Source organism: Haliotis asinina, chromosome 5, assembly GCF_037392515.1.
Source record: "Haliotis asinina isolate JCU_RB_2024 chromosome 5, JCU_Hal_asi_v2, whole genome shotgun sequence".
Taxonomy (NCBI): Eukaryota; Metazoa; Mollusca; class Gastropoda; order Lepetellida; family Haliotidae; genus Haliotis; species Haliotis asinina.
The window spans coordinates 60,989,478-61,006,198 of NC_090284.1; the positions used below are offsets into that span (position 1 = coordinate 60,989,478).

At 40.3% G+C, this 16,721-nt stretch overlaps 1 protein-coding gene across 1 annotated transcript; it reads left to right on the plus strand.

The window, feature by feature from the left end:
• The first annotated feature begins 1,594 nt into the window (after nucleotides 1–1,594).
• Nucleotides 1,595–12,544, plus strand: LOC137284984 (dehydrogenase/reductase SDR family member 11-like). The gene is made up of 7 exons (XM_067817077.1): nucleotides 1,595–1,732; nucleotides 7,389–7,598; nucleotides 9,322–9,416; nucleotides 11,128–11,257; nucleotides 11,550–11,639; nucleotides 12,216–12,281; nucleotides 12,355–12,544. The coding sequence occupies exons 1-7, from the start codon at nucleotides 1,601–1,603 to the stop codon at nucleotides 12,394–12,396; spliced, it is 765 nt and encodes a 254-aa protein (XP_067673178.1). The 5' UTR covers nucleotides 1,595–1,600; the 3' UTR covers nucleotides 12,397–12,544.
• Nucleotides 12,545–16,721: the final 4,177 nt, after the last annotated feature.

Consider the following 16,721-nt stretch of genomic DNA (forward strand, 5'->3'; position numbering starts at 1 on the left):
ATAATATAGCAAACTCACCAAAGTCTCAGTACGAGAGATAATCAACTATGCAAAATATAAACACAGCGATCGGTCTGACAGCAGATAATATAGATTCAGGCGTTGACAGGTTTTGATGATCAGCGTTGGCGGTGTGGTATATCCTCCAGTTATGTGAATGTGTGTCGCCCTCAACACGGCAACCAGCCTTTATATATATATATTATACTCAGTCATTTCCCGAAAGTTCGGGCACTTTCGACAATCGTCAACACTGTCCTCAAATAAGTCTCCAGGAAGAAAACACATAGAAAAATAAGATAATAAGATAATTTCCGGAAAACCAGAATCCTGAAAGTGCTGACCATCTATGAAACGAAATGTGACCCATTATATTTATTATTCAAAACACTAAATGTTGTGACCCAATAATAATTATTACTTAATTAATACCAAAAATATACAGAAAATACACACTCATAACACCATGCTTGTCGTAAGAAGCGACTGACGAGATCGGGGTCGCTGACCAGGTTGATACGTCATTTTGTCCCAATTGCATAGACCGATGCTCATGCTGTTGATCACTGGATTGTCTGGTCCAGACTCGAATATTTACATACCACCATCGTATAGCTGGAATATTGCTGAGTGCGGCATAAAACTAGAATTCACGCACTCGTTATGATGGTATGACTTGCTCATTGTTCTGTGATGAATAAAAAAAAGACATCTGGAAAAATTGAAATTATGCATTTAAGAGCTTTCTGTTATGCTGTGTGATTTTAGTGATAATTCAGCAGTATCTTCGACCCATTTGGTATCGTTGTTACTATGTAAGCATGGAACTGTTATCTTTGAACAGGTATTATGTAAATAGCACATTAACGTGATGGAAATGTGTTATAGAACAACCACGGGCATTGCACAGGTGGGTAATGAAATGACTTTTAATCTGTATGTTTTTAAAATATTAATCGAAATGAAATGGTTTTTATTATGTGTTTTTAAAATTATTACTCTGAACGTGACGTGCATACACACGTGTGTGTTGTGATAGGGGTGTTGGCTGATTATGGTTCTAGTCTACTGAAATACCATGCCAAAGTTTAAAATGACTACATTTACACAGACACATTGTATTCACACCGAACCGACCAGAACTTATTATTTCCCTTAAATGACGACCTTCAGACAACATAACAGAAAGTACCATATTTGATATCCTATAGACTAGTGGAAATCCTCATTAGAATGGTCTTCTTCATGCTTGGCATTAGAGGCGAATAACGCCATCGGGTGGTCTGGCTCGCTGACTTGGTTGATATATCTTCGTATCCCAATTGCTCATTGAAAGTTTGTTCCAGACTATATTGTTCACATACCGTCGCCATATAGCTGAAATATTGCTGAGTGTCGCGTTAACAACAACAATGATATCCTTTGGCTCGACGCCTACGGGAATTGAATGTCAAGCCTGAAGCAAGACTGTTTGTGAAGGCGGTCTGGCAGTGACGTGATGTGCAGTTGTGTAGGTCGAATTGTACAGATGAAATACATCCTGAAATGCACCGCCACATGGCTTTTGTGGCTGCAGCCTACAATTATCATTCACTCAGACATGCAGCGGTGGTCGGGACGTGTAGCTCTTGTGACAGGGGCCTCGGCCGGTATCGGGGCGGGGCTGGTCAAGGCACTGGTCAAGCATGGCATGAAGGTGGTGGGCTGTGCAAGAAACATCGACAAAATACAGGTGAGGATTTAGTTTAAAAGACGTTTATTCCATATTGTTACCATATATCTCTGACACGTGAGGCTTACACTGGCTTTAGATGGTTCGATGTTATCAGGAGTGGCGGTACTCAAACTGATTCACATTAAACGTCACATACATTACTTTATATTATTAATCAATAACTTCGGAAATATCACAAATATCGAAACATCAAGTAAATCGAACATGTATCTTATTCTAAGTATACTGAACAGCAAAAGGAACGTAACTCAAGTTTTTGAATAGACGACATAAACATGAGCACTACTTTATGAGATGTCATTTTTGCGTTTCTTTTACTGTTCAGTATATTACATTCAAACGGAATTATATACCTGAAAAACAAGTTTCAGCTGGAATCAGCACTTACTCCACTATCTCACTCTGACGCAAGATTTGATCAGTGTTAGTTTCCCCAACGCACTTGAGTGTATGTGTAATCATGTGTTCATTGTCGAAAAGTGGGCAGATAAGTAATAACCATGATCAGAAAAGTCAGGGTTTGGTAAGTTGACACGAAAGACATTGCTAGCATGATAAAGTGAAAAACATGAAATTCACTTAATACCGAGAGACATTTCATAAACATTGCTCGTTCTGATAACTGAAGTATAGTGGAATCTATCAATATTAGTATTCTGGCGTTTCTCAAAGCGATCGCAGCCCTAAAACGGTCCAGTAGTTAGGTAGGAGGAACGGGGCCCTGTCCTGATGGTCAGATTTGCCCACGCCGTACAGGTTTTGTGGGACAAAAGATTAATTCTAGCGTTTGCAGTTGTAAGGAGCTAAGATCATTGTGGTCAGTAGCAAAATGGCGTTCAAGTTGGTGTCAGTTTCACGCAAATAATTAGCTTTACTTTTGGGGATTGCTTTTATATTGCATAAAACGGTATGATTCGCCTCGACACTTCAACAACAGGGAGAATGTAACATCGATTTAACGTCTGAAATATCGTTATTTGAGGTAGTGAACAACATCATTATCTAGTAGATATCATAGAGTACAATTCTCACCCGATTCAGTGTTGGAAAAAGTATGAACCCCATACCTTTTTGATAAACAAGGAAAGGATAGTATCGAAAGGTGTCTGCATGCGAGTAGCAGTGGCCATGACCTTTTCAGTAACTCAAGTGCAGCTAATCTTAGTTTTTACGCAAGATGGGAGTGGTTTCCCTTTTCATATTATGCAGTTGCCGCAGAATCTGCCATGCCCAAATACAATGCATGTTCTGTTGTGACAGAACAGATCTCCACATGTTGCTTTTCGATTAATGATTTTGTCTTAGTTTATCATTGACATAATATACAGGTGGATAACGTACAAAATTATGTATTTTTCTACTTGTAAAAAAATGAATCTGACGAGAGACAAGAGTTTTAATCTATGCATTTTAAATATAATACAAGTATTCTTCAAACGGGAAAAATACACTTGGTATGTGAAATTTGCATAAAACGTATTATAACAAAACGAAAAAATAATTATCAACAAATTAGCATAAAGTAATTAATATACTGTGGATGAGCATTTAACAACACATACAACACACACGAAATAATAACGTTTTCATATTTCCCTGTCATGAACTTTCCACAACGCTCCCACAGTCATGTCACACTTTCATATTTTTACAAATCTAATGCTTGTGGGATATATTTGGGATTTTACCCCAAATAACACCGACCAGATGCCAAACTATGTTCAGCTGACAGCCACTGACAAATCATGGTACATTTAGGTGTTATATCATAAGGAAATTTTATTTATGTGTTATCTCTTAATTTCATGATTATTAGGTCAATAACTCAAGACCCAATTTGTTAATGTATTTGTTTGTATTTCAATATTTGCATAAAACATGATATTTCTGTGGTTGCAGTATCACATGTTTAGTTCATAAAAAAATTAGAATGTAGAAAAATTAGAGAATAACCCCTGAGGTACGAGTGATTATACATGTTACCTTCCACGTTATCGCTTCCTTCTTCAACGTTATCATTTCCTTCAAAGATATGTGGGTTTTCATGAAAAATCTGCAAGGTGCGATTAAGGAAGGAATGTCATTTGTGCGCAGTAACCAGTTCCACGTTTTATTTGCGCTGCATTCTTTGCGCACTTGAAGACAACTGTAGACAGGAGTCGAGTTTAAGAAATGTCTACCTCCAACGTTGAAGAGTTTGATCTTAGTTAAGATTGCGATCTTAAATCCGTGTTGTCTTAAGATCTTCTATGTGCAAGTGGATTAGAGCAAAATTAGGGTTGATTATAAGATATTGATTGTAACTAAAAGTGCAAGCAGGCCCAGGTGTAGACAGTACCTTTATTTAGAGTAGTGAACTCCACCTTGTCACAGATTGCTTCCTCAGTATTATTACCCATACGGGCGAGGATATCACGTGTAATATCTTTATGATATTTGCACAGTGTGCAATTTAATGATTCTCGGCTTTGATTGGCCAATCGTAATTTTGTGCAGTTTCATTGGATGACGCAACTGCTTTCACACTACTACGTTCATTCATAATATTTCATCGCGTCATTGATAAATAGAACGTGCTGTAATCTCATTGATTCGTGTTTTTAAAAGAGAACAAAAACAACATACACGATTTCGATGTTGCTGTTAATTAAATGCTTCACTTCATTAACAATACAGTATCATCGACATAAACATGTTTTGTAATAAAAATATGTTTATAATTGATAACATCGCCTCATGTAAACAAACATGGCTACCCAGTTAATGCCAATGAAGGTCAATAACCTGGTCAAGGTGGACGGTGACATCACTGGACGTGTAATAAGAGTAACACAACTACTACACTCCTTCCCTGTGTACGTTACAAACACCGAATATGGGGAAATGGAAGCTGCAAGGTACAGATTGAAAGTGTTGACGGAAACAATCTCGAGCGAGTCGGCTTCTCATCAAAGCCCCCACCTGTCTCAGAGTGTCATAAACGACTTACTGCAAGATGATATTTTACCCCCTAATCGAAAACAAAGGTTTTGACAGGTTTGTTACTGTTTCTGATCATGACATTGATAACTTCTTGGCTGCTAAAGAAAACGAAAACAATGAAAAAGACAAAATTGGACATGGATCTTGTTTATAGATTTCTCCGCGAAAGTCTGAATGATCCAAGACAGCTTGAAGATACTGACCCCTATGAACTGAACACTATCCTATGCAAATTTTTCATATTGGCAAGGAAATCGGATGGTTCGGAGTACGAACCGTCTTCCCTTCGGGGAATAAAGGGTAGCGTTGAATGCTATCTGAAGCGTCAAGGCTACTCGCATTGTGTTAGCTGAATCAGTGCATTTCATGAAACTGAGAGAGGTTTTGAAATCAAAACTCAAGTCATTAAAAAAACAAGGTAAAGGAAACCTACCATTCCGTGCTGATCCTGCATCAGACACTGAATTACAGAAACTCCGTGAATGTGGCCAACTAGGCACGAGCACGCCCGATTCCATTTTGAACACATTATGGTGGAACAACACGGTTTATTTTGGCTTGAGATCAGCTACCAAGCTCAGGCGTATGCAATCTGGTGATGTAACACTGAAAGTTGATTCAGAGAACCGTGAATATCTCCAGTATATTGAACGGCAGTGAAAAACCCGTCAGGGTGACCAGACTCGCGATCTTGCTCCTAAAGCATGTGCATAACCTGGGGATCCGTGTTGTCCTGTCGCTGTTTACAAATCGTACCGTGACTTGAGACCACTAAACTTCTCAAGCGATGACCATTCATTCTATTTGGCTACAAACACCCTCTTTGGAAAACTTGGTTTACACGTCAAGCGATTGGCAGAAATAAATTGGGATCACTCATGAAAACAATGGCAAAGTAAACCAGAGCTTTCTAATGATAAACGGTTGACAAACCTTAGCGCCAGGAAACGTATGATTGAAACTCTGTCTGATAAAGGTGTTCCAGCTCACTAGATTATGCAAGTGTCGGGGCACAAAAACGTTCAGTCGATCAACAGTTACTCCACAATAAATGAAAAACAACACCAAAACATCAACAGACTTCAGTCTTCCAACTCTGACTCCACTCCAAGTAACACAGGCCTGTCTCTTGTCTAAATAATTCACCGAAGCCTCAGTCGAATCAGTCCCCGTCAGTCATGTCCCAAACGAATTCACTTTCCCACGACATCCATGCTGTTCATACTCTCGTTTCTGGTTCAAATTACGGTGGAGTTTTCAACTTCATTATTTCAAATGATTCTTCTTTCAGACATGCACCTGCACCAAAAAGGCGTATTTTGCCTGTTGTCGACTCGGACTCGGACTAAGTTACTGTAGAGTTATCGTTCCTGACAAGGACGCTGACACGAGTCAAAACTAGGTCACAGTACGTTTCCTCAAAGTGTTGACTAACGTTGATAATTGTGAACCGTCCTCTTAGAAACAGGTTCACTTCTCCCGCGTTTTATTGTTCCCTTTAAGATGTTCACTGTTGCAATAGTTAACGTTCCAGAAAAACTGACAGGTTTTTGCTCTTTTGTATCCCACCACAGTCATTCACTTCTTGACACGAGTAGATCTACTTGACAGGCATATTTTAGAAGTTGGAAGTAAATAGAATAAGTGTATATGGATGACAACTTCTTTCATTTTACACTTTGAAAACGATACAAGAACCTGTATCAAAACGTCGTGTTCCAGTATTAAAGAAGTTGTCATCCATATACACTTATTCTATTTACTACGAGTGAGTGAGTGAGTTTAGGTTTACGCCGCACTCAGCAATATTCCAGCTATATGGCGGCGGTCTGTAAATAATCGAGTCTGGACCAGACAATCCAGTGATCAACAACATGAGCATCGATCTGCGCACTTGGGAACCGATGACATGTGTCAACCAAGTCAGCGAGTCTGACCACCCGATCCCGTTAGTCGCCTCTTACGACAAGCTGAGTCGCCTTTAATGACAAGCATGGGTTGCTGAAGGCCTATTCTACCCCGGGACCTTCACGGGTCATTTACTACGAGTAGATCTAGGCTTCTCATATGCGATCTATGACTAAATATGAAGCATGCGGCTGTATTGGTTAAAATTAAACTCAGTCTTTACAAGATGTTGTTAATAAATTGCCACCAAGCGAATTTTGACCTACTGAAATGTGCTGTTTTTTACACCGTTTTCTTCAGTACTATACTGTGGCTCGTATGCAGTTTGGTTTGATCCGAGCATTAATACAAATCAGTTGATAAAAGTTGTAAACACTTTGCGAGATGCGACATGGAGTTAAGAAGTACTGGTTTCTCAGTTTAATTACAGAATGGGTCATAAATAGAATAACCCCTGAAGAACGAGTGATTACGGGAAATATGTCCCTCGTGAAATTAATGTTCAAGTCCCTCACTAGAGCTCGGGGGAGTGAACATTAATTTCATTCGGGACGCATTTCCCGTAATCACTCGTACTTCGTTGGTTATTCTCTAAATATTTACGAAGAGGTTACAAAGAAAGCCAAAGATCGCGTCATACAAGATGACGTCACATATAGATGACGTCATTACATACAAAGATAAGTGACCGGAAACAAGGGAGTGAGAAACAAGCAAATCGAAATTGACAGAATATCCGTAAGTGCATGTCATTTCCTTCCAGAAACTCCCCTATGAGCTGAGCCCTGAGCCGGGCATGGTGAAAATAATCAGACGAGACATATCCAAGGAAGAAGATGTCTTGGCGATGTTCCAGATGATCAAGGCTGACCCTGACCTTGGAGGGGTGGACGTGTGCATCAACAACGCAGGTCTGGCCCACAACGAACCCCTTTTGACGGGAAGTACCACCCAATGGAAGGAAATGGTGGATGTAGGTCACTCCGAGCATAGTGCAATATTTGGTAGATATGAAACATGACCAGGCACCCTCGGATGTTGTATGGCAAGAAAGATACCTGTATCAGAATGTGCCGACATGACGAATGTCTATGTACAACTGTTTGAAGGTTTCGGTGATTCGTTGATTGAGTTTCGGTTTACGCCGCGTTGAGCAACATTCCATCAACTTCACTGCATTGGAAACAGAAATGGGTCTGAAACACTAGAACCATGTGAGGAATCGAACCCGGGTATTCGGCATGACGAGCGAACGCTTTAACCATTAGGCTACCTTTTTCATTTTATTCAACGATGAAATGTCGATATATACACATACACAAACGTTAAGCACCACCCACTAACTATCATAACGAGATCTGTGACTGTCATTGGTTTGATTGTGTTTGTGATGACGACCCATTTGCCTTGCAATGGCCCTGCATGACATGTCAGCATTTGTCATACCTATCACCTGCCATCTGTCGGCGGTAGTTAACTTTCTCCTCACCATGACTGAAAGGAGAATCTCACAACAGACCGGTGAAACCAAGTGTGTGAAACTTGATTTTTCAAGATTCAGATGGTAGGGAAATGGAGTTGCACGTGCAGAACGTTGTCCTTGTCATATCTTGACAATCTTAGGTTCAAGAATCTATGGAAGGCTAATTCAGTCATAAACATTTATAGTTTGTATTCCTGATCTACAGTGGTGAAATCAGGACACTATGGAAATAGTGGCGCTTAACTTTTATGCATGTGGATATTTCAATGTCCATTTAACAAACATTTAACAACTACTACTGGTAGTTCGTCTTACCTTAAAAGATACTTAATTTCCAGTACAAGCATTCCTTCACTGGTTTATGAAGGTCTGTATCGGCTGGGTGACAGCTGACTGTGTATGCAAGGATACCTCTAAGGAGATCACAGTCAGGACGGATGGGATACTTCGGTATCCTTCCAAAACGCAGACCCGTTAGAGCAACACTCGTTGTGGTTGCTCCTTGCAGTCTCACTTCTCACTCTGTAATTATTATAAGTTGTTCACTGGTCACGAGGGGTCCATGGGCTCACGTACCCTCGAGGTTCGTTTATGTTCCCCGAGCAGCAGGGCGAGAGGAACATAAACAAACCTCGAACGTATATGAACCCATGGACCCCGCGGGACCAATGAACAACGCATTTATCTTACCGAACAACCGAGTTTTAATTTCGAGCTGTTTGAAGCACTTCTGTTGAAGGCTAGGAGAATCGCCATTTTGCAGACGACACAAAGTAAAACAGATTTAGAGTTATCTCCCTTCCGCCGATTTTCAATCGCAAAACATCGGTAATTTCCGTGCTTCATGCGTGATTCAATGGTATTCGAGACAAAGACGTACTTCCGTGAAGCACCAGAAGAGTTCGGAATTCTCAACGGTGTACATTGAAAATAACACATCGCCTGTAAGCGAGGTACATTGAAAATAACAGAATAGCGCTTAGCCAATCAGAAAGCGATATTCATGTGTGAGGTAAGATAAAATATCAGGTACACTAGCAAGTGGCTTAAAGAGATCGCTTTTATCAAGTTTTCAGATATCTGCTTGATCATACAGATAAGTTATTAAGTGAATTACTGTGAAACTCGGGATAACAAATTACCTGAGAGATAACTCGGAATTCCCCGTGTTCTAAAGGTAGCCTCTGCTTAACGCTACTTTCTACCTCTATAGGTGAATATCCTAGGTCTGTGCATGTGCACCAGAGAGGCCTTCAAGTCCATGCAGGAGAGGAAGGTGGATGATGGACACATCATTTTGCTCAACAGGTAGGGCAATTAAGCAAAGTTGATAAAGCATATGAATAATGAGATCATTTTGATTGAAAAAATATTTGTTCCGTAGTATAATGTACAAATACCGTCACAGCAACAGCGTTGATCGACGTGATGGCAGAAAGGACATCGATGAAAACAGGTAATAAGACGTCAGTGAAGTTGTTGATATGGCTCAATCTTCAGTCACTGTTCGGGTGCCATTTTGTTGCGGACAAGGAATGCACGAGATACTATTGGTATTTCCTTCAGACTAAGAGTGAGAGAAGAAGCGCTCGTAAATGAGCAAAGAAATCTCGTTTGATTGTTTTTCACTTAACGCCAATATATGTATATTTCGTTGCTAGTGATTACACAATGCCACTTAGAAAGTCAGGCACAGTCAGGCACGTTGCTGGTATTCAAAAGTTATTTATTTCTACGTTGAATACCAATGAGTTTTTAGTCCAACATTTAAGTTAATAGATAAGTGCAGTTATCATCGTTGAGTGTATATGAGAATAATACCTCATACTCACTATCACTGTTGACACAATGAAAGGTTCAACTTGAATTTGTCAGTTACAATCCATTGTATGGCTATACAATTCAATCGTACACAAAACAATCCAATATTCTGTGTGTATGAAAAAATCATATGTTCTGTGTCATAAGCAGTTTCTGGTGTCCATCAATAAACACACATATACACATGTAAAACGGATGTCATTCACCCCAAGACCCAAGTGCTCATTATCCACTAGAAAGCGAGGACTGACGTCAACGATAGAGAGTCTGACAAGTCTCACGAGATCCCAATGGGCATAAGTCAAAATATAAGTTCATCGAAACCGCACAACGAACAGGGACTCGTTTCACATAGCGGTTCTAACAATACGACTGTCCTAACCTTGACACCTCAGTTTTGACTTCAGACATCTGAAAAGCTACTGTGGCTTTTAGAAACGGGACCTTGACCTGTCAAAAAAAAACGGAGTGGTTTAAGATGTGTATTCAGAAAACACCGCATGATGCTTGAAACATACTTTAAATAATTTAAATGATTTTGATATAGCTTGCTACAGCATGGGTGAGTTGTATTAAATGCTGTTTTGAAAACAAAAGATTTCAGTGACAATAGAGCACGACAGCTGGATATTGGAGGAATGGTCAATCAGATCTTGACCTTCGACCTTGGATTATCGCGGTTGAATTGTTATGATGCAGAGTGTATAATATAGATAAACTGCTTCGGTTTCGAACCTGTGTTTTCTTATCAAGTACACGAAAAACGTTTACCATGCTGCCACCGTGTGTTAGTGATGCAACATGTGTCCTCGTTTTTCTAGCTTGTCCAGACACCACGTGTTGGCGAAGCCTTATCTGTGCTCGTGTTTCTAGCCTTTCCAGATACACTGTAATACAACCACGTGTTGTTAATGTTCTATATGTCCTCGTTTTTCTAGCCTGTTCAGACACTATGTGATACAACTACGTGTTGGCGATGCCTTATGTGTCCGCGTGTTTCTAGCCTGTCCGGACACTGTGTGATACAACCACGTGTTGGTGATGCCTTATGTGTCCTCGTGTTTCTAGCCTGTCCAGACACTATGTGATACAACCACGTGTTGGTGATGCCTTATGTGACCTCGTGTTTTTAGCCTGTCCAGACACTATGTGATACAACCACGTGTTGGTGATGCCTTATGTGTCCTCGTGTTCCTAGCCTGTCCGGACACAAGGTGATGCCGCTGAGCGCCATGCACTTCTATTCTGCCACGAAGTTTGCTGTCACTGGCCTCTCGGAAGGACTTCGACGGGAGTTGAGGGAGCTGAACAGTGGGATCCGAGTAACAGTAAAATTATATATCGTGACATTTGCTTTTGTGCAATCGTGCATTCTCTCTGTTGACTAAGGCTTAATTGTTCGGCAAGGCACAACGGAATATCCATTGCATGAAATCGCATTTTGCAGAGTTAATACATTGTCATTCATGCACAGATAAGCCACTACGGAAATGTGTGCGTTTCTTAAATATTTATTGCAATGTGTTTGCGCAAATATTCATCAGTCAGTATACATGTTTTGTAACTCCAGGACCTAGATTTAACAGAACAAAGACATTATTTATAATTATTGTTTTTCAGTCTATCAGTCCTCGTTTAGTGCAGACAGAGTTCTTCTCCCGAATGTACAAGGATGACGAAAAGTCTAATGTCCGCTTTAGTCAGTCTCTTGTAAGTGTACTAGAGGGTCAATAAACATACTTGGTCTACTATTACAAGTTGGAGACATGTCATTAGTGAGTGAGTTTACATTTACGCCGCGCTCAGCGCTATTCCTGTTATATGCTGGCGGACTGTAAATAATCGAGTCTGGATCAATTCTGACTCGGATCTTGAATGGGCTTGTGCCATAAGTTGTGAGCAAATATTACCTGCTTTCACGCTAACCGCCACTCTCTCCGCCGAGAAGCTGTATCGCTAACAATCGTATGACGTTATAATCTGACGCATACAGTGCCCGGAGTTTGAAAACCGTTCCATCACCTGTTTTGAGTTGACTATATAGACATTTTGTTTGACCGACTTTCACTGCTTTATCTAAACTATTTTCATACACTGAATCGTTTGCACATTATTCACCATTCTCATAGTGGTTCTATTCTTGTCAGAATATTTTCCAGTGATTTGAAAACTCCCGTCGAGATACATCATATAGTCATATAGCGATCTTTCAAACAAAATAAAATGATATTATTTAAGATGACGGCAGGATAAATACGTAACTGTAAACCGTCTCTTCTCCCACAGCCTCTACAGACGGAAGACATCGTCAACACAATTGTGTTTGCCCTTCAGTCTCCACAACGTATGGAGGTGAGTCGCACGCTTCCTCCCACAACAAACTTCGACCTGTAACAAGCCGTTTTAATATTTATCTAATTTCCAGATTTTGGATCTTCTCGTTAAACCCACGAATGAAATCCATTAGCTGAAGCTTATAAAGCTTATAAAGCTTATAAGATATCACAACTGATGAGAAGATTCACCATCAGCGATTTGGAGATTCACCAGTGGACTTGCGACGTATGGCACCCGGACCCGCCAGGAGATTTAGAAGTAAACAGTCTGTTCTATTTTGTTATCTTTTTCTATTCATTTATTATTGTTGTTAAATATACCCGATGAAGAGTCAAGTACTAGCCCAGGACCGTCGTGTGTATATAATAGAAGCTGCACATCCATATCAAGTGTCTTGTCTTACCCCACCAACTTCTAAATACTCATCAAACGCCTGTCAAACAGTTGTTTTGTTAATCAGTTTGTGCATTTCCTCTGAACCTGGGGCGGTGGGGTAGCCTAGTGGTTAAAGTTTTCGCTCGTCACGTCGAAAACCTGGGTTCAATAGCCCACATGGATAGAATATATGGTCCAATGCTGCTGTCGTGTTATTGTTGGAATGTTGCAAAAAAGAAAGAAAGAAAAGAAAAAAAAACTTGACATTGTGTTTTTCAAGTTTATTTACTGGGTGCATACACATTGTAACCTATTTAAACATGACATCTTAGTTCAGTTAGAGTAAAATCATCACTTTGCAGACTTCCAAAACCCGACTATCTAGAAAGGGGTTTATAAAACCACCTGGTCAGTGTAAAATTCTTGAAATTCCTCAGGTGGCAGACTACCCTTTCACGAGCGTCGATCAAGGATATTCCATAAATATTCAATGGGGGACAAATCGGGTTATCGAGAAAGCCATGACAATACTTGGACGTTGTTTTGCTGGCGAAAGTCCTGGCAAACACATGCAGCGTGAAGTAGAGCATTGTCAGACTGGCAAATTCCCGCTGACGTTGTGCCAAGACGTTTCGTGGAACTGGTATTCTGGCAAAAAAGTCCGACTTTCCGTAAGCCGATTGCGCACTGTCTGGTCGGAGATTCTAGGGATGTGGGTTATTGTGAATGATGCGGCCACGGTGCGTGAACGGTGCGCCACGGTGTCTCATCCGGATGTAGCGATCCTGGGCGGCAGCAGAAACACTGGGTCGACTTGACCTGGGTCTGTCATTAACACTTCCAGTACTGTTGTATTGAGTCCATAGGTTTGAGATGATCTGTCTGGCCATGTCAAAGTGCCTTGTCGCCTCTTGCTGCTTTGCTCCTCCTTGCAAACGGCCAGTGGCGTTGAGTCGTTGAATGTCTGTCGGTCTTGCTTTTCTTTTCTCGTCTATAGTGGCTTAGAACGATGCATATGGATGTGACGTTTTCAAACCCACAGTCACAGGCTTCAGATCGGGATGTTACACAATTTCATGATTCATGTAACGAATCACTACAACCGCGAGTGTAACGTTAAGTCACTGTTCAACGTTTTTTGGTTTATTTTAACGTTTTATCGTCGGCCACCATTCCTCTACATGTATTGGTTTGTGCAAAATACTTTCCAAAAATTCAAATTGTTCCTATGTCAAGTTTCTATCTTTTTTTCCTTTTTGAAAAGTATACTAAGTCTTGTTTTATGACATAATTGTCGCGGGAGCACGTGACAGTGACTATATTCACGGCAAGAGTAACCGTCACATTCTCCTGGTCGACTTGGGTGTCGACCGTTGGACATAATCACAATTGATGGAATGTTTGACCAATCTCTTTTTTCAATCTTTACATACTAGTATTAAGGTTTTGTTTTAAATTGAAACTATGTCGACAGGTACATTTAGGCAGGTCTTTGATTTTGATTGCTGTAAGCACGAGTTATTACTCTGATCAAAGGTTATTTATAAATCCAAATACATATTATTAAAACATATAATTCTTCTTTGCCAGACTTGAAGTACACACCAAAATCCAGGAATTCTTATAAACGTCACCCCCGAAAGATTTTCCACATTTATATACTAGTTATTTCAGCCTGTCATTAAACAAATGAGTTCACGGGTCTAACCTACAAAATAAACGTGGAATAATAAAGTTTTCCTCGTCTAACGATTTCTGACAGTTATCTGTGTCCTTGTGTCCTTGCAGCAAAGGGAGACAATTGAATTCCTCTTGTATGGCTGCGCCATTGAGGCAACACACATTTTATACCTTTGTAATTCGCTACCTTGTAATTTCATGAATAAAACCGAGGCCTTACTCCACATTTAAATTAAGAAGATTCTTGTTCTTTTTTTGACGGAGTGGGCATGACTTTACAGTGGTTTTAGCAATATTCCTGCAGTATCAATTTAAGCTTGATCTTCCATGCGAACCATTGACTAGCCTCTCTGAGTGTTTGATGCTGAAGTGTACTGAAGCCACGGTGAAAAGCTTTTTTGGTGTCACTATCTCCTACATAGGACTTACTATGGACTTACTATCTATTACGTAGGACTTTGTATCGCCTACGTAGGACTTAGTATATCCCACGTAGGACATAGTATCACCTACGTATGAGTTAGTATCCGCTAAGTAGGATATACTATCTGCTACACAGTACTTAATATATCCTCTTAAACGTTCGGATTATGAATGCACGTCAATGCATATTCATGACACTAACTCAGTGTTATTGAGTCTCTCTCTCTCTCTCTCTCTCTCTCTGTCTCTCCCTGCGTGTGTGTGTGTGTGTGTGTGTGTGTGTGCTTGTGCGTGTGTGTGTGTTACTTTTGGTTCGCGTGGACCTGGATCTAATTACAGTTATGGGTACTCTCTCACTCTCACTCTCTCTCTCTCTCACCCTCTCTCCTCACTCTCTCTGTCTCTCTCTCTCACTCTCTCTGTCTCTCTCTCACTCTCACTGTCTCTCTCTCACACGCACACACACGCACGCACGCACGCACACACAGAGGAGGGGAGAAGTTTTTGATGTGAAATGCTCGTCTTCATATGAGGCTAGGATGGATCAGATATAACGCTCGTTTTCAGTTTGTTTTTTCGTGATTTTTTACAAGTTGATATGACTCGGGTGGAAAAGTGTTTGGTGCGGCGTAAAGTAATACGGAATTAAAAGGGCAAAAGATTGTTATTATAGTTGTTTGTATACGTATAAGGGAATACGTACGCATGGATTGTCACCGATAGTCTAAGACACGTCTGTGCACGTAGATTATGACTAATGTGCAAGGACCTCTGAAATATCCAGCGCATAAAAGGAAAATATAACAAAGTGCAACATGCGACAGTGAACTAACTCAACGCGTAACAATAGAGCAAACCGAACGGGAGGCAGTAAAGTACTACAGTCGGTGCAACACATGAATGTCTAGTCTGCTAGACTCACTTTAAACACTCACTATATGTTATATATGTATACAGGGAAACAACTGCTAACCTTACACAGATTAATTGCACGAGGATGATTCATCAAATTGCTGAAAAGTCGTGAAATATCGTGCATATGAACTGCTGCATTTTGGTGTAAAGTTTTGATAAGAATTTGTCATTTTTCACCGAGTTTCATCATTTATTGAACACATGACAATAATCTTTTCAACGTTGCGGATTTGTTTTACTACACATCAGTTCATGTGCAAACAGTACCTTTAAACAGTATGGAATATTTTGCCAAATCTAGTTTAGGACAGGGGAATTCATTTGACCATTTCAGATTAATGCATATTGATAGGTATATCATTAAGACAAGCATCTACAGGATATACGAAGTCCGAGACGGTCCCGGGGTAGAACAGACCTTCAGCAACCCATGCTTGCCATAAAAGATGCTTGTCGTAAGAGGTGACTAACGGGATCGGGTGGTTTGGCTCGCTGATTTGGTTGATACATGTCATCGGTTCCCAATTGCGCAGATCGATGCTCATGTTGTTGATTGTCTAGTCGAGACTCGATCATTTAAAGACCGCCGCCATATGGCTGTAATATTGCTGAGTGCGGCGTAAACCTCATTCACTCACTCACGAAGTCCGACGTCCGAGATAGTAAGTCCTACGAAGGATATAATGAGACTAAGAAAGTTTTCACCGTGGCCCTAATACACTTCCGCAGTTTGACCACTGGTGATGCAGAGTAAAACTCACTTTGTCAGAAGAACTGGTACCATCTCTTATTGTTAGTGATACCAAAACACTTGCTCATGAGGTAGCTTGAATCGTAGACTCGTCTCTGCTTTTGACCGAGATTTTTTATGAATGTGAGCATGTATTTGTTGTTTTTACGTCATTTCCAAATACATACAACACCTTAATTTGATTATTTGGGGTCAATGTGTCGACAGATATGAACAACTGAATATTATTAGTCACTCTGTGTCATCAATGTTACTCAGCCACCATAGAAAACATAAAGACCACTCTGCGAAACATTAACACGAGTATACCG